Source organism: Bombina bombina, chromosome 8, assembly GCF_027579735.1.
Source record: "Bombina bombina isolate aBomBom1 chromosome 8, aBomBom1.pri, whole genome shotgun sequence".
Taxonomy (NCBI): Eukaryota; Metazoa; Chordata; class Amphibia; order Anura; family Bombinatoridae; genus Bombina; species Bombina bombina.
The window spans coordinates 201,016,560-201,036,531 of record NC_069506.1 but is presented as its reverse complement, the minus strand read 5'-3'; the positions used below and the strand labels follow the sequence as shown (position 1 = coordinate 201,036,531).

The 19,972-nt window shown below is 37.7% G+C and overlaps 1 protein-coding gene across 1 annotated transcript; it reads right to left on the bottom strand.

Annotated features, from left to right (window-relative positions):
- Positions 1 to 271: 271 nt before the first annotated feature.
- LOC128638932 (insulin-like) lies at positions 272 to 18,546 on the bottom strand. The gene is made up of 3 exons (XM_053691064.1): positions 18,384 to 18,546; positions 10,873 to 10,995; positions 272 to 300 (listed from the first exon to the last, which is right to left on the bottom strand). Exons 1-3 carry the CDS (start codon positions 18,544 to 18,546, stop codon positions 272 to 274), a joined length of 315 nt encoding a protein of 104 aa, XP_053547039.1.
- Between the last annotated feature and the right edge of the window lie 1,426 nt (positions 18,547 to 19,972).

Here is a 19,972-nt window from a genome sequence, read left to right as displayed (position 1 = left end):
TTTAACCTAATTTGATATAACCAGCCGCTTTGTTAGTGTCAGGCTTAGGTATAAATTTACAATATAAATATAAGGTTAAATTATATTTAGGCTTACAGAAGTAGTATTTCCCTCTAGATACTTTGTGTACCCCATCTACCCTCTCAACACAATCTTAGGTTCAATGAAGCACCTCAGGTTATGCTATTATCATACAAAAAGAAAAAGAAAAAAAAAAAAAAAAGCAAAACAATATTGCTAGTTTGCATCAATTAATCTGCAGCATCATTTGTCATTCCATCCTTAAATGAACACGAGGGCCTATAGCAAAAAAAAAGAAAAAAGGGAAAGAAGAGACAACAAGAAATAGAAATAACAAATAAAAGCGAAGTTCACTTTTTCAGCTTTTTACCAGTCTATATGCATAATATAATGTCCACAATGGGGAATTGCAAATGTCTACTTTTGCTGGTCTGTCTGCTGTTTTGCTTCTCTATAGGGGACCACAGGAGTCTCAGGAAAGTCTCAGGGAAAACATATATTTTACATTGGCACAGTTTCTCAAGCCAGCATATCCTCCCCCTTTTTTTCTTTCCTTCTTCCTTTCTCTTCCCAACAAGTTTATAGTGCTTTACCCCTGTATATCCAAGAATAAGTCACCATTTTTGCATCCAATCAACTAGTGAGACAAAGAAAAAATGTTACCTGGGTGGTGCATGTTTCCTTACCACCTGTTCCTCCAGAAAGAACGATATGCACTCCCCTTTTCAACTCCAGAGATACAACAACAACAAAAAAAGGAAGGATACCTCCACGACCTGGAACTGGTATGTACTTCCTAATCCAGATTATTCCTTCTTGTGGGGCGCTTAAAACATCCACTCTCTAACTGCCTTGATTTAGCTTTCCCTCCATCAAAGCAGTATTCTGGAGAGCGTTTTTTCCTTTAAAGAAACCCCCAATTGTATGTAGCGTGACCGAGGAGGGGTGATTGCCCTCTCAGCATGCAGGGGACCTCTCGCTGTTGCTTTTATGCTCCTCCCTGCCGTTCTCCTTTTGAGGTATTGAGCCGTTCAGCTTGCTCCTCTTTGAACCTGCGGGGACATTCCCCTCTTCACCTCCAGATCTGTAGAGGACTTTGGGTGTCTTTCCGGAACGCTGATCACCGGATCCTGACCCGGTTCCCTTGAATGGATCCTAGGGTCTCGTTAGGAGGGCTGTAGTTAGCGCCTCTCGCACACGAGGCAGACACGCTCTGGAGCTGCAGCAGCTCGCTCGCTCCTCCTCCAACCGGAACAATGGGCGAGATTACATATACGGTGCAGGCTTCAGCGCAAGTGCTGCAACCGGCGGCGCCCATAATTTCACCTCGCACATTGAGGTATTACATATAGGGTGCCGGCAGTTCATAAAGTGCCATAAGTCGGATAAACTAGAGAATTGACCATAAATACAAATATCTGGAGCCGCTAGTGACTTACGGCACTTTAGAAACTGCCGTCACCTAAGAAAAATAAAATATATAAAATCTCCCATAAATATCTAACCGCCTCCCAAAAATAAACCCGACACATAAAATCTCTGTATCTGCCATCAAACTCACATAGGAACTAATAAAAGTATTAACCCCGTAACTGACAACCCCCCACAACGCAATATGCCTAATTAAACTATTAACCCCTATATCCGCCATCAAACCCATATCACAACTAATAATTAAATTATTAACCCCTATATCCACCATCAAACCCACATCGCAACTAATAATTAAATTATTAACCCCTATATCCGCCATCAAACCGACATCGCAACTAATAATTAAATTATTAACCCCTATATCCACCATCAAACCCACACCGCAAGTAATAATTAAATTATTAACCCCTATATCTGCCAACTCCAACATCGCAAACTACCTAATGTATTAACCCCTAATCCGCCATTAACCCACATTGTAAAGTCCCTATTAAAACTATTAACCCCTAACCGCCATTAACCCACATCGCAAACTACCTATTAAAACTATTAATCCCTAAACCGCCATCCCCCACAACGCAAATAAATAATTAAATTGCTAATCCCCCTAACCTAACACCCCCTAAATTAACCCAAATCACCTAAATTAAAAAATACTAAAGTTACTAACTATTAAAATAAAAAAACCTAAACATTACTTAAAAAAATAAAAAAATAAAAAATTTTAAAGGGACAGTCAACCATAGAATTGTTATTGTTTTAAAAGATAGATAATCCCTTTATTACTCATTCACCAGTTTTGCATAACCAACGCAGTTATATTAATGTACTTTTTACCTCTGTGATTACCTTGTATCTAGGAACCTTCTTCCAGCCCCCTGATCACATGACTGTGACTGTTTATTATCTATTGTCTTAAATTTAGCATTGTGTTGTGCTAGATCTTAAATAACTTTCTGTGCCTGAACACAGTGTTATCTATATAGCCCACGTGTACTTTCTGTCTCTTTGTGTTGAAAAGAGATTTAAAAAGCATGTGATAAGAGGCAGCCCTCAAAGGCTTAGAAATTAGCATATGAACCTACCTATGTTTAGTTTAAACTAAGAATACCAAGAGAAAAAAGCAAATTTGATCATAAAAGTAAATTGGAAAGTCGATTAAAATTAAAAGTCCTATCTGAATAATGAAAGTTTAAAGGGACAGTAAACCTTAAAAATAATGTTATATAATTCTGCACATAGTGCAGAATTATATAACATTATTTAGGTGCTATAGCCATAAAAGCATTTTTTCCTTTTATATTTTGCTAAAATACGGCGCTTTTACAGACCCGCTCTCTGCTCTCTGCTGAGCGGGTCTGTAATATTCAGTCAGCGCATCGGGCCAGCTGTATAGTCACAGCCCGGCCCGACCGCGCCATAAGACTAAGTACAGGAGCGAGCTGCACTTAGTATTATGGCGCGGTCGGGCCGGGCTGTGACTATACAGCTGGCCCGATGCGCTGACTGAATATTACAGACCCGCTCAGCAGAGAGCAGAGAGCGGGTCTGTAAAAGCGCCGTATTTTAGCAAAATATAAAAGGAAAAAATGCTTTTATGGCTATAGCACCTAAATAATGTTATATAATTCTGCACTATGTGCAGAATTATATAACATTATTTTTAAGGTTTACTGTCCCTTTAATTTATACTTGACTGTCCCTTTAAGTTAAGCTAAAATTACAGAAAATAATGTCCTTTTAAGGGCAGCAAAAGAGCTAAATGCCCTTTTAAGGGCAATGCCCATAAAAATGCCCTTTTCAGGGCAATGGGTAGTTTAGGTTTTTTTGCGTTAGGTTTATTTATTTTGGGGGGTTTGGTGGGTGGCGGGTTTTACTGTTATGGGGACTTAGAATTTTTTATAACTTTTTTTTATAGCTGTTTAACTTAGGGCAATGCCCTGCAAAAAAAGCCCTTTTAAGGGCTATTGGTAGTTTAGCATTAGATTAGGGGGTGTTTTTATTTGGGGGGGGGGGCTTTTTTATTTTGATAGGGATTAGGTTTTTTTTTGTTTGTTTTTTTTGATAATTTGTTTATTATTTTCTGTAATATTAGATTTTTTTTATTTTCCGTAATTTTAGCTTCATGTAAACTTAGTTTTTTTATTTTTAAAGTAATGTTAGGTTTTTTATTTTAATAGTTAGTAGCTTTAGTATTTTTTAATTTAGGTCATTTGGGTTAATTTAGGGGGTGTTAGGTTAGGGGGCATTAGGTTAGGGGGCATAGTAATTTAATTATTTATTTGCATTGTGGGGGATGGCTGTTTAGGGGTTAATAGTTTTAATAGGTAGTTTGCGATGTGGGTTAATGGAAGTTTAGGGGTTAATAGGTTTAATAGGAACTTTGCGATGTGAATTAATGGTGGATTAGGGGTTAATACATTAGGTAGTTTGCGATGTTGAGGTTGGCAGATATAGGGGTTAATAATTTAACTATTACTTGCGGTGTGGGTTTGATGGCAGATATAGGGGTTAATATACTTTATTAGTTATTGCGATGGGGGATTGCGGTTGACAAGTAGATAGATATTGCGCATGCATTAGGTGTTAGTTTATATTTTCAGGCAGTTACGGGAGTTACGGTGCTCACAGACTCAGCGCAAAGCTTGCTGCAGCTGCCTTTGTGTGGCGAGGTGAAAATGGAGTAAAATGTCTCTATTTTCGCCACGTAAGTCCTTGCGCTGAATATTGGATACCAATGTTAGCTTATGGGAGTAAAAATTGCGGCCGACGGGTGAAATATACGTGCTGCATTTATATGTGGCGCTGTATATTGGATACCAAAACCACGTAAAAACCGTCGTCGCCGGCTTTTGCGGGCGACGCCGCATATGTAATGGAGCCTAATAAAACAAACAATATATGGGCATTAGCTAGCGCACAGTAAAAAGGGGAAAAAAGGAAGAATAAAAATACTCCAAACTGGATTTGTGTCTGCCACTGTCATTATGTTAACAAGATAATAAACTGACAATTAGGGAAGTGTATGTGGCAAGGTTAGACTTGTGAAACCTGCCATGTGTTCTTTCAGTTTTCAGGACTGGAACATCCACAATTTTCAGATTAAATTACAGGAAAAGAAGGCAAAACTAAATAATGAAAGCATGCTGCAAAGTTATCTTACTATGCATAATTAAACATTTTATATGACTGTCTCCCTTAAACTGCAATAGAATTTACCCATGTACAGTAATGAAAGATCCAAGGTCAAACTGTGTGAATGCTATGAGAAATCTTCAATAGTAACTTTGCCTGATTAAACATTGTAGAACCAAAGCATGGTAAAAAAAAAACACATTTATCTTAAAAAAAAAAAAAAAATAGATTTATCAAAAAGTTTGGCATAAGTTTTTCAACTTTCACTGATAGAGACAGACAACTCATGATGCAAATTAATTTATTTCACTAACTTACATTTTCAGATATGAAGGTAACATTACAATAGTATCTGAACACACAAATACACAACATAGATACAGATATCTTAAAGGGATACTGAACCCAAATCTTTTCTTTCATGATTCAGATAGAGTCTGCAATTTTAAGCAACTTTCTAATTTACTCCTATTATCAATTTCTTTGTTCTCTTGGTATCTTTTTTTGAAAAAGCAGGAATGTTAGCTTACGAGCTGGCCCATATTTTGTTCAGCACCTGGGTAGTACTTACTGATAGGTGGCTAAATGCAGTCACCAATCAGCAAGCGCTATCCAGGGTGCTGAACCAAAAAAGGGCAGGCTCGTAAGTTTACATTCCTGCTTTTTCAAATAAATATACCAAGAGAATGAAGAAATATTGATAATAGGAGTAAATTAGAAAGTTGCTTAAAATTGCAGGCTCTATCTGAATCATGAAAGAAAAAAATTGGGTTCAGTATCTCTTTAATTCAAATTGTCTGTTTGTCTACACAGTTTCCTTTCTTTCTATGTTGCTAAACACCTTCGTCTCTGTTTCTCTCATTGCCTTTTTGTCCTCACTGGATAATATACTTAGTCTTGCAGAAGATACATGCATGTAATTTATCTGATTCAGTAAGCACGTATACATGCTGTAGTGACTTATCTTCCACAATTCACCCTGTACAAAGCAGAATCACACTATATACATTCAACAGTATCTACACTCACACATGCACAAGAACACCCACATGCCCAAGCATGCACACAAACACACATGCACATGTACAAACACGCTCAAGCACTCACATGTGCAAACACGTGCACACATGCACTAGCAATCATGTCATGCACTCATATGCAAGCACACACCCATTCCATATGTCCAAGCATACACACAAACTTGCAGAAGCACACATGTACATGTTCACACACTCAAGTACTCACATGTGCAAACATACACATGCATGCACTAGCACTCATAAGCACAAGCACACACACTCATACACAAGCTCACACACACCAGGATACACATACATGCAGTAGCACGCGCATGCTCAAGCACATAAATGCATGCATATAAAAAAATTACACATACATGCACAAGCACACATGCATGCATATAAAAAAATTACACATACATGCACAAGCACACATGCATGCATATAAAAAAATTACACATACATGCACAAGCACACATACACAAACACACACGGTACTAACAAACACACCTTAGTCGCCATATTAATAAATGCTGCAAATTCTTCACGCACCTCACAGTTTCACATTCTATATAAACACTTCAGTATCTAAAAAACATAAAAACGTAATTTTTTTCATGTGGCGACATTTCAGATTGACCACATCTGAACATCTTTAAAATAATACACAAACGTTGCCATATTTGTACCACTGACATTAAAAGGGACAGTTTACACTAAACTAAACTTTATAACATTTAAACCTCTAAATGTCTGCCTGTTTGTAAGCCACTACAGACAGCCTCTTATCACATGTTTTTTTATTAGCTTTTCACAACAGGAGACTGCTAGTTCATGGTCGCCATATAGATAACATTGTGCTCACGCCCAAGGGGAGTTATTTAAGAGTTAGAACAACACAGTACTAAATGCAAGTCAATAGATAATAAATAAAAAGTCATGTGATCAGTGGGCTGTCAGAAGATGCTTAGATACAAGGTAATCACAGAGGTAAAAAGTATATTAATATAACTGTGTTGGTTATGCAAAACTACCAAATGGGTAATAAAGGGATTATCTATATTTAAAACAATAACAATTTGTAGACTGTCCCTCTAATCCTTCTCTGGAAGTGATTTTCATATACAGGGGCCCTTTTTTTGGAGATGGTGGGTTTAGATGACCGCAATTTAGTATGATGGGTGTAGACAACATGTTAAGAAAAGTATCTTTGTAATAGTTTTCTACCTCTAGGAGCTTCCCATTGTAGCTTTCAGAATGTTACAATTATTTAGGTTGTTGATTTTTTGTTTGATTTTTCTCATGATACCTAGTATTTCCATGAGGGGGTTAAACTTGCACCCTTGTTTGTTTGCAGAAACCCTTGGAAAATATTTGATCTAAAAGTATTTCTACCTTTGCTAAATCTGTAATAGCAAGATTGCAATAGTTACATTTAAATTAACGGTGCCAATAAATTGTTTTGTTGCATTTATATGTGGCGCTGTATATTGGATACCAAAACCACGTAAAAACCGTCGTCGCCGGCTTTTGCGGGCGACGCCGCATATGTAATGGAGCCTAATAAAACAAACAATATATGGGCATTAGCTAGCGCACAGTAAAAAGGGGAAAAAAGGAAGAATAAAAATACTCCAAACTGGATTTGTGTCTGCCACTGTCATTATGTTAACAAGATAATAAACTGACAATTAGGGAAGTGTATGTGGCAAGGTTAGACTTGTGAAACCTGCCATGTGTTCTTTCAGTTTTCAGGACTGGAACATCCACAATTTTCAGATTAAATTACAGGAAAAGAAGGCAAAACTAAATAATGAAAGCATGCTGCAAAGTTATCTTACTATGCATAATTAAACATTTTATATGACTGTCTCCCTTAAACTGCAATAGAATTTACCCATGTACAGTAATGAAAGATCCAAGGTCAAACTGTGTGAATGCTATGAGAAATCTTCAATAGTAACTTTGCCTGATTAAACATTGTAGAACCAAAGCATGGTAAAAAAAAAACACATTTATCTTAAAAAAAAAAAAAAATAGATTTATCAAAAAGTTTGGCATAAGTTTTTCAACTTTCACTGATAGAGACAGACAACTCATGATGCAAATTAATTTATTTCACTAACTTACATTTTCAGATATGAAGGTAACATTACAATAGTATCTGAACACACAAATACACAACATAGATACAGATATCTTAAAGGGATACTGAACCCAAATCTTTTCTTTCATGATTCAGATAGAGTCTGCAATTTTAAGCAACTTTCTAATTTACTCCTATTATCAATTTCTTTGTTCTCTTGGTATCTTTTTTTGAAAAAGCAGGAATGTTAGCTTACGAGCTGGCCCATATTTTGTTCAGCACCTGGGTAGTACTTACTGATAGGTGGCTAAATGCAGTCACCAATCAGCAAGCGCTATCCAGGGTGCTGAACCAAAAAAGGGCAGGCTCGTAAGTTTACATTCCTGCTTTTTCAAATAAATATACCAAGAGAATGAAGAAATATTGATAATAGGAGTAAATTAGAAAGTTGCTTAAAATTGCAGGCTCTATCTGAATCATGAAAGAAAAAAATTGGGTTCAGTATCTCTTTAATTCAAATTGTCTGTTTGTCTACACAGTTTCCTTTCTTTCTATGTTGCTAAACACCTTCGTCTCTGTTTCTCTCATTGCCTTTTTGTCCTCACTGGATAATATACTTAGTCTTGCAGAAGATACATGCATGTAATTTATCTGATTCAGTAAGCACGTATACATGCTGTAGTGACTTATCTTCCACAATTCACCCTGTACAAAGCAGAATCACACTATATACATTCAACAGTATCTACACTCACACATGCACAAGAACACCCACATGCCCAAGCATGCACACAAACACACATGCACATGTACAAACACGCTCAAGCACTCACATGTGCAAACACGTGCACACATGCACTAGCAATCATGTCATGCACTCATATGCAAGCACACACCCATTCCATATGTCCAAGCATACACACAAACTTGCAGAAGCACACATGTACATGTTCACACACTCAAGTACTCACATGTGCAAACATACACATGCATGCACTAGCACTCATAAGCACAAGCACACACACTCATACACAAGCTCACACACACCAGGATACACATACATGCAGTAGCACGCGCATGCTCAAGCACATAAATGCATGCATATAAAAAAATTACACATACATGCACAAGCACACATGCATGCATATAAAAAAATTACACATACATGCACAAGCACACATGCATGCATATAAAAAAATTACACATACATGCACAAGCACACATACACAAACACACACGGTACTAACAAACACACCTTAGTCGCCATATTAATAAATGCTGCAAATTCTTCACGCACCTCACAGTTTCACATTCTATATAAACACTTCAGTATCTAAAAAACATAAAAACGTAATTTTTTTCATGTGGCGACATTTCAGATTGACCACATCTGAACATCTTTAAAATAATACACAAACGTTGCCATATTTGTACCACTGACATTAAAAGGGACAGTTTACACTAAACTAAACTTTATAACATTTAAACCTCTAAATGTCTGCCTGTTTGTAAGCCACTACAGACAGCCTCTTATCACATGTTTTTTTATTAGCTTTTCACAACAGGAGACTGCTAGTTCATGGTCGCCATATAGATAACATTGTGCTCACGCCCAAGGGGAGTTATTTAAGAGTTAGAACAACACAGTACTAAATGCAAGTCAATAGATAATAAATAAAAAGTCATGTGATCAGTGGGCTGTCAGAAGATGCTTAGATACAAGGTAATCACAGAGGTAAAAAGTATATTAATATAACTGTGTTGGTTATGCAAAACTACCAAATGGGTAATAAAGGGATTATCTATATTTAAAACAATAACAATTTGTAGACTGTCCCTCTAATCCTTCTCTGGAAGTGATTTTCATATACAGGGGCCCTTTTTTTGGAGATGGTGGGTTTAGATGACCGCAATTTAGTATGATGGGTGTAGACAACATGTTAAGAAAAGTATCTTTGTAATAGTTTTCTACCTCTAGGAGCTTCCCATTGTAGCTTTCAGAATGTTACAATTATTTAGGTTGTTGATTTTTTGTTTGATTTTTCTCATGATACCTAGTATTTCCATGAGGGGGTTAAACTTGCACCCTTGTTTGTTTGCAGAAACCCTTGGAAAATATTTGATCTAAAAGTATTTCTACCTTTGCTAAATCTGTAATAGCAAGATTGCAATAGTTACATTTAAATTAACGGTGCCAATAAATTGTTTTGTCTGTTGCTTCGATTCTCACGGCCAACTGTGTGCCTCTGGGAGGTCTTATTTAATTACCCCCCACTAAGATTTTTGAATTACATTAATGATGGTTCTTGAGGTGTCTCACCAGCTGGATTCCACAAATAAAAGTTCTATGATAGCAAAAAAACAACAACAACAAAACCAATGCTGTAGAAATGTCTTATATATCCCAATACAGTCTTTGTTTAGAGTTACTCAAAAAGTGGTTCCAATGACATCTGGAATAATATATATGTGAAAGAAAAACAGATCTGTACTGGATACATGTACTGAATAAATAGACTCCATCAGATTGCATTAGATTTTTGCTTTCCTAAAAATGATGTAGTCATTTGTTGATGTAAACTGATGTAATCTGCATACATAGGAAAATATTTATTAAACTGCATGAGTGAGCTTGCATCCCCAAATTTAAGAAGAAACTAACCTCAACTGGATGTATGAGAGCAGGGGGTGGCATTGCATGAGAGACCCCTTGTGCAATGTTAAATTTTACCATGCGATGGTGCATTGCAAGTGGCGATTGCAAGCGGACAGGCTCTAAACTTGGGAACTTGTCTTTCTTGCAATCTTGATAAATTTTCCCCATAGTAGAGTAAACCTAACTATTATAAATCGACCTTCTCTACAGCAAAAGGTATTTGTGAATCACACATTCACTGATAACCTTGTTGAACCTGTAACACGTTCTCTTGTGTGATTGTTTCCCAGTCTGGTGGAACCTTGGCTTTCAGGGATTATGCAAAGTTTAAATGATTGAAACATCTGCAAACAATCAAATAAACAAACAAAAAATCTAAGCACAGGTGGGAAAACAATGTGATCCCTCATGTAATTGGTTTTAGACCCCATTCATATTTATCTTTCGTGCCAAGAATGGGTTCTTCTTTCAGGATCTTAGATGCCTGGGTTCTTTTGTCCTGTTCAGGTGTTAGTTATTACAGTAGTTTTCAAGGTCATAATAAGTGCAAGAACTGTAGCAACACTTTTCCACTATGCCCCTTTTCCTCTGGTTTTGTCGTTTCCCAGTTAGAAGGTTGCGCAAAGGGTTCTTGTGCGCTGACCCTGCAGAAATAAATGAGAGAATTTAGCATCTATCTCAAACAAATAGGCTGTTTAGGTTCACAAAGATACACATTTCAGGTTGTTGTTTATGTTTTTTCTCAACAGCTTTACTTCCAATTAACGTGCACTAAAAACATGAGGAAATGTAGCGGGTCATTTTACATTAAGAAATGGTAATCCACTTGACAGAGGGCTTTTTGTTTTTATTTGGTTGGTTTATAGATTGAGACTAATTTGAAAAATTATACTTAGGTATCAAGAACAATATGCAACATTACAAGTTATTGAATTTGATTTTAAGAGACGTTGACATTTTATTGCTTGAAATATAGGTTTTAACATTTTTAAAATTCATGTATATTTAAGGAGGATTTTTTTTATTTTCGTAAGGCTTTGAAGACCAAAGCATACTCACTTATTTAACTTATCAAGAACTCGCCGGCATGGAGAGAAATTACGCAAACTCTTTGAGGGCTTTTTTGAGTATTATATTGTTAAACAAGTGTCTCCCCTTCGTATCTAGAACTCTGCATAGTTAGATAAACAGTTCTCAAGCTAAAATTTGCCTTTATAAAAATCTTTGAGGGACCTCACAATACTGACGAGACATCTTCGATAATCTCGCCAAACCAGAGAGCTTTAGCTCATTTGGCCCTTTATATCTTGGGCTCAATAAACAATGTTAATCTTTATTTGGTCGTTTTCACCCTGCTATAGTTTATGAAAGTGTGTAGAGACATTCCTTACTATGAGGTACTTCATACATAAACAGCTATTGTTGTCTTTTCATTTGATATATATAGTGCTTATCATGTATTAGGGGTATTAGTAGTTGATTACATTCAGATTGTATAATTTTTAGTAGTGGCAAAAACACAAGTATTGGACTGTATAGGGATCATGTTGTTCGTACTTTAAGGTTATTAACATTGTTTTATCTATATGTGCACAATTTGTGCAGACAAAGTGAGTGGCCAACCTTATATCATCAATACAAGGACATTCATTTAAACAATAGTAAATTTATTATCGTTTTGGTATATATATTTTGTGATGGTAAAATAGTTTCATCTTGCATAATAGGATATTTTTGGTTTTACATTTTTTTATATGTTTCTGTTTATTCATAATTATGAAGGTTACATGTAACCTATCACAGTTATGCAAGTTAAAATTGTCTTAAAGGGACAATAAACATACAAAATAATGTTATATAAGTCTGCACATAGTGCAGAATTATATAACATTATCTTAGCGGCAGCGTTATAATTCTAAAGCATTTCCAGATTTGTTATTCCAAAGTTCGACTCCGCTTAAGGTTCTACTGAGTAGGTCTTGTTGTTCAAAAGTGTTTTGTGGGCGCGCTGTCTAGTCACAGCGTGCTGGATTGCGCCATTGAAGTGAATGTAGCTCGCTCCCGCTCTGATCTGGTAGCGGGAGTGAGCTACATTCACTTCAGTGGCACGATCGGGCGCGCTGTGATTAGACATAATCAATAAATGTCAAATTTTTTCTCCTTTGTTTACAGGTAACCATTTTACCTGCTGTAATGTTTTAAATTGTTTAGAAATAGTTCCTTTATTTATTTTTTTCAAGTGAAACAGCTGCTTTTCCTGCTGAATCATCCACCTATATAAAAAAAACAGAATTTATGCTTACCTGATAAATTACTTTCTCCAACGGTGTGTCCGGTTCACGGCGTCATCCATTACTTGTGGGAAATATTCTCCCCCACAGGGAAAGGCAAGGAGAGCACACAGCAAGAGCTGTCCATATAGCTCCCCCTCTGGCTCCGCCCCCCAGTCATTCGACCGACGGTTAGGAGAAAAAGGAGAAACTATAGGGTGCCGTGGTGACTGTAGTGTATAAAGAAAAAAAAATTCAACCTGATTAGGAAACCAGGGCGGGCCGTGGACCGGACACACCGTTGGAGAAAGTAATTTATCAGGTAAGCATAAATTCTGTTTTCTCCAACATTGGTGTGTCCGGTCCACGGCGTCATCCATTACTTGTGGGAACCAATACCAAAGCTTTAGGACACGGATGAAGGGAGGGAGCAAATCAGGTTACCTAAATGGAAGGCACCACGGCTTGCAAAACCTTCCTCCCAAAAATAGCCTCCGAAGAAGCATAAGTATCAAATTTGTAGAATTTGGCAAAAGTGAGAGGACCAAGTCGCTGCCTTACATATCTGATCAACAGAAGCCTCGTTCTTGTAGGCCCAAGTGGAAGCCACAGCCCTAGTAAAGTGAGCTGTGATTTGGTCAGGAGGTTGCCGTCCGGCAGTCTCATAAGCCAATCGGATAATGCCTTTCAGCCAGAAAGAGAGAGAGGTAGCAGTAGCTTTTTGACCTCTCCTCTTATCAGAGTAAACGACAAACAAATATGAGGTTTGTCTAAAATCTTTTGTTGCTTCTAAGTAGAACTTTAAAGCACGAACAACATCTAAATTGTGTAATAAACGTTCCTTCTTTGAAACTGGATTCGGACACAGAGAAGGAACAACTATTTCCTGGTTAATATTCTTGTTGGAAACAACTTTTGGAAGAAAACCAGGCTTAGTACGCAAAACAACCTTATCTGAATGGAAAACCAGATAGGGTGGATTACATTGCAAAGCAGATAATTCAGAAACTCTTCTAGCAGAAGAAATAGCAACCAAAAACAGAACTTTCCAAGATAATAACTTAATATCTATGGAATGTAAAGGTTCAAACGGAACCCCTTGAAGAACTGAAAGAACTAAATTTAGACTCCAAGGAGGAGTCATGGGTCTGTAAACAGGCTTGATTCTAACCAAAGCCTGAACAAAAGCTTGTACATCTGGCACAGCTGCCAGTCGTTTGTGTAACAAGACAGATAAAGCAGAAATCTGTCCTTTTAGAGAACTAGCTGACAACCCTTTATCCAAACCTTATTGGAGAAAGGAGAGAATCTTTGGAATTTTAATCTTACTCCAGGAAATCCCTTGGATTCACACCAGCAGATATATTTTTTCCATATTTTATGGTAAATCTTTCTAGTCACAGGTTTTCTGGCTTGGACCAGATTATCTATCACAGAATTCGAAAACCCACGCTTGGATAAAATCAAGCGTTCAATTTCCAAGCAGTCAGCTGCAGAGAAACTAGATTTGGATGTTCGAATGGACCTTGTACTAGAAGATCCTGTTTCAAAGGTAGCTTCCATGGTGGAGCCGATGACATATTCACCAGGTCTGCATACCAAGTCCTGCATGGCCATGCAGGAGCTATCATAATCACCGAGGCCTTCTCCTGTTTGATCCTGGCTATGAGCCTGGGAAGGAGAGGAAACGGTGGAAACACATACGCTAGGTTGAACGACCAAGGCGCCACTAATGCATCCACTAGAGTCGCCTTGGGATCCCTGGATCTGGACCCGTAGCAAGGAATCTTGAAGTTCTGACGGGACGCCATTAGATCCATGTCTGGAATGCCCCATAATTGGGTTAACTGAGCAAAGACCTCTGGTGGAGTTCCCACCCCCCAGATGGAAAGTCTGACGACTCAAATAGTCCGCCTCCCAGTTGTTTACTCCTGGGATGTGAATAGCAGATAGATGGCAGGAGTGATTCTCTGCCCATTGGATAATCTTGGTTACTTCCTTCATCGCTAGGGAACTCTTTGTTCCCCCCTGATGATTGATGTACGCAACAGTCGTTATGTTGTCCGACTGAAATCTTATGAACCTGGCTTCCGCTAGCTGAGGCCAAGCCAGGAGCGCATAGAATATTGCTCTTAGTTCCAAAATGTTTATCGGGAGAAGCGACTCTTCCCGAGACCATAGGCCCTGAGCTTTCAGGGAGTCCCAGACCGCGCCCCACCCCAAGAGGCTGGCGTCGGTCGTGACGATGACCCACTCCAGTCTGCGGAAACTCATTCCCTGAGACAGGTGATCCTGGGTCAACCACCAGAGAAGTGAGTCCCTGGTTACCTGGTCTACTTGAATTTGGGGAGACAAGTCTGTACAGTCCCCATTCCACTGATTGATTATGCACAGCTGTAATGGTCTTAGATGAATTTGAGCAAAAGGAACCACATCCATTGCTGCGACCATTAGTCCTATTACTTCCATGCACTGAGCTATGGAGGGTTGAGGAATAGAATGAAGAACTCGACAAACGTTTAGAAGGTTTAGCTTTCTGACTTCTGTCAGGAAGATCTTCATTTCCACAGAATCTATTATTGTTCCCAGAAAAGGAACCCTTGTGGACGGTGACAGTGAACTCTTTTCTATGTTCACCTTCCACCCGTGAGATCTGAGAAAAGCCAACACAATGTCTGTGTGGGCCCTTGCTTTGGAAAGAGACGACGCTTGGATTAGGATGTCGTCTAGATAAGGTGCTACAGCGATGCCCCTCGGGACCCTAGAAGGGACCCTAGCACCTTTGTGAAAATTCTGGGAGCGGTGGCTAAACCAAATGGAAGAGCCACGAACTGGTAATGTTTGTCTAGAAAGGGGAACCTCAGGAACTGATGATGAGTTTTGTGTATTGGAATATGCAGATACGCATCCTTTAGATCCACCGTAGTCAAATATTGACCCTGCTGGATTGTCGGCAAGATTGTCCGAATGGTTTCCATTTTGAAGGATGGAACACTGAGGAACTTGTTTATATCTTTAAATCCAGAATTGGCCTGAAAGTTCCCTCTTTTTTGGGAATCACAAACAGGTTTGAGTAAAAACCTAGACCTTGTTCCCCGGAGGGGACTGGGTTTATCACTCCCATCTTTGATAGGTCTCTTACACAATGTAAGAATTCCTGTTTCTTTATCTGGTCTGAAGATAAGCGAGACAGGTGGAACCTTCCCCTTGGAGGAAGTCCCTTGAACTCTAGCAGGTATCCCTTGGAGACTATGTCTAGTGCCCAGGGATCCGGAACATCTCTTGCCCAAGCCTGAGCGAAGAGAGATAGTCTGCCCCCTACCAGATCCGGTCCCGGATCGGGGCTACCCCTTCATGCTGTCTTGGTAGCAGCAGCAGGTTTCTTGGTCTGTTTACCCTTGTTCCAGCCTTGCATGGGCTTCCAAGCGGGTTTGGGCTGGGCCGCGTTACCTTCTTGTCTAGCGGCAGTGGAGTTATTAGCCGGTCCGTTCCTGAAATTGCGAAAGGAACGAAAATTAGACTTGTTCTTAGCCTTAAAAGGCCTATCCTGTGGGAGGGCATGGCCCTTACCCCCAGTGATGTCTGAAATAATTTCCTTCAATTCCGGCACAAAAAGGGTCTTACCCTTGAAAGGAATATTAAGTAACTTAGTCTTGGACGACACATCTGCCGACCAGGATTTCAGCCAAAGCGCCCTCCGCGCTACTATAGCAAAACCTGAGTTTTTCGCCGCCAATTTCGTTATTTGAAAGGCGGCATCCAATATAAAGGAATTAGCTAATTTTAATGCGTGAATTCTGTCCATGACTTCTTCATAGGAAGTCTCTTTCTGGAGCGACCTTTCTAGTTCCTCGAACCAAAAGGACGCCGCTGAAGTGACAGTAATAACACACGTAGCTAACACCACAAACTCCTCACCATCCCCGTGGAGATGCTACTTGTTCAGAGCGGCAAGGAGAATGACTGAGGGGGAGCTATATGGACAGCTCTTGCTGTGTGCTCTCCTTGCCTTTCCCTGTGGGGGAGAATATTTCCCACAAGTAATGGATGACGCCGTGGACCGGACACACCAATGTTGGAGAAATGTCAATACTGCAGTAATGGCTTCAGAAAACCTATGTAAACAAGAGAAATCAGCAGAAATCTGCCTCTTGTTGGGGAATGGGTGAGAATGCGAGAGCCCAGTTCTTTATAAAGGGTGTTTATAATACTTGAAATACAAGTAACACTTATCTGCTGCTTGTATGAGTACAATGTCCCTTTAACTAATCAGAAATACAGTGTTTGTATAAAAAAGAAATGCTTTATATACAGTTTTGATAGTGTTCTCCAAAAATGTTTATGGATTCAAATATGTATTAAAGGGGCAGTAAACACCTTGTAATTACAAAACACTTCTGGTGCCTTGCTATAGAATAACATATCAGCCAAGTCTAAACATTTTTTAAACAAATTAATACCACCCAGCAGTTGCCTTATTTGGAGGAATTAGTCTGGGCTTGAATCTGTACCCGCAAATGCTACTCATATTCATATTAGCTCATATACAGTGTATTGTTTTGCAGTTCTTATTTGTTAAATCAAATTAGGGAACATATGCAGCAGGGTTAACATTGAGAAGTCATCAGAAAAAAACACAATTTCAAGAGTTAATTACATGAAAAGGGGTTAAAATAAATAATGAATATATTGCAAAACTGTTTCACTATGCATAACTAAACCATTTTTTATTAAAATCTCAAGGTGTTTATTGTTTTTTTAGCATAAGGAATTGATTTACAGGCAGTATGTTATGACTGGATGTCTGTTCTTGGAGGATTATTACAATTTGCTATAAGTCAGGTGATTTCAATGACTTATTAAAGTAGCTGCAGAGTCTAAAATGTATGGAAAATTACCCATTTACGTTTATTTTTGTATATTAAATGGCTGTTTTTGCTGATTGATGCCAGGGACAGTCAAGTCAGAATGAAATATTAATGATTCAGATGGAGCACAAAATTTTAAGCAACTCTATAATTCACTTTTATTATCCAAATATGCACAATCTTATTATATGCACCCTTTTTGAGGCACCGGCTCCTACTAAGCATGTGCAAGATTCACAGGATATACTTATATGCATTTTCTGATTGGCTGATGGCTGTTACATGATGCATTAGGAATTAAAATGTAACTAAATTTTGACATTTTTATGAATTGTATTTTTATTATGCATTTATTGATTATGCAATTCTACTGTGTTTAACAGCACTATAAATGGGTTGAGCCTTCAGAAAAACTCCTAAACTTATCTATTTTTCTATACATTAAGAACTCTGTATCTTATCTCTGTGAGTGTGCATATAGAGAGTGCAATTGAAAAGGAACATTGTATTATCTATCTCTTCCACCACCACTGGAAACTTGATTGATGCATGCTGCCTCTTGTTTACATAACTTTTCCTTATTGAGTGCTAGTTTTCATATTGTCAGTATGGGTGGTAGTTTCAGAGGGCAAAATCAGTTTTCAATCACAAAATAAAGGTAAAGAATTTATTTATAATTTTTAAAAATAAAAATCTTTAGTTTTATCTGTCTCATTCTGGGCAAAGCAAATTAAGTGTAAAGAAAAAAAAAAGATTGCCTTACAAATGTATAATGATTAGGGATGCCCAGCACTTGCAGCCCCCCAAGAATAGACCTGTCACTGCTTAGTTGATTTCTGTAAGTAAAAGATGAGGATATAGATGCAGAAGTTTAAAAAAAAATAAAAAAATTACCTTTCAGTGACTTGTAGAAGAAACCTCTGCCTTCACACACCATATAGAGAGTCTCCACCAGCTGTGAACCACAGAGGCGGTAAGCGGCGGCTCCTTCAGTCTCTGTCACATAAGCAACAAATGCCAGAGCCAATAAAAGCTTGACCCACCCTCCTTGAGACATAATTCTCTGTTACAGTGCTATGTACCTGAAAATCTGCAGATAAAATATAAGATGAGAACAAATGTATCTTTTTATATCAATCAGCTTCTACAAACTAGACAAACTGACCTAGAAACACATTCACATAGCTTCCCAGTTAGACAAGTACTCCTAGTGTATATATTATTCTAACAAGATCATTTATATATCATTTATTTTGTCACTTGAGAGGTCTCTGAAATTCATTCTGATCTAAAAAAAATAAAACATTTAAAATGTAGCTTTAGCAAACCTAAAACTAGATCACACACCAATTGCAAAGTAACCACTGGCAGTAACACAAATCTTCCTGTACTCAAATTGAGAGTTTTATTTTTACTACTAAGGGATAAGAAACTCAGAATTTTAATTATACAAATTATGTACAATATCTATCTATCTATATCTATATAAACAACTTTGCAATGTACTTTATTTATGTTGCCTGGTTTACCTGAGATTTAACCCTGAAAACAGTTCTTATCTCACTGCCCCTAGAACACCCAAATTACATATACTACAAGATCTAAAAATCCTGACCCTGCAATATTTTACATGACTGCTAGATTAGTGCCTAAACCATGTACATGGCACTGAACTAGCCACAGTAAAGCTGAAAAGGCACATGCTCAAGACACTTGTCAATGGGTATGTACCTGACTTCACAACAAGCCAAAGTTTGCAAACAAAATGACAAGTTGTATATGATTTTAACATTTATTTGTATGCAGAGCTTCTGCAATGCAGTGCTTAACTGATTATGTGTGCTATGAATATATATAATATATAAAGTATATAAATAAAGTTTATATAATATACTTTTAAGGTTGTTACCAAATTATCATTTACCTGCAGGTCAGCAGCCTCTGGTGCACGAGTTCCAATTCTCAGTTTGCCATTACAAATAACTTGTTATGATAAATTGCATATTTGTCTCGTTTTGATTTAAAAATACCATGTACTTTTTCCCATAATGATATGACACTAAATTCAAAATATGAATGCATAGGAATACATATCAAGTAAGGAAAGGAAGGTTTTTCAAAATTAGAAATACATTTGCTAGTAAAATGCATCAATGTTTTAGTGTATAGCCTTTTACTGTGCATGTTGCATATGTACATATGCCAAGTGCATCTGCATTTAAGCTGTGCTTGTTAATAGTGAGAGTAAGATCTGTAATGACATAAACCTCATTGACAAATACATGACACTGTCAGCTTTTTGAATTCGAATGAGGTTGCACAGGGCATATGCACATATGTTCCATGCATTTTAAAAGATGCATTTTACTTGTGCCTATGTGACAACATTGTTTTATTCAAAAGCTAAATGAATGGATGTGCATTTCAATTTTGAATTTTATGTCTCTTTAACGCTAACAAGTGTTGCGTCTTAATTACATAGA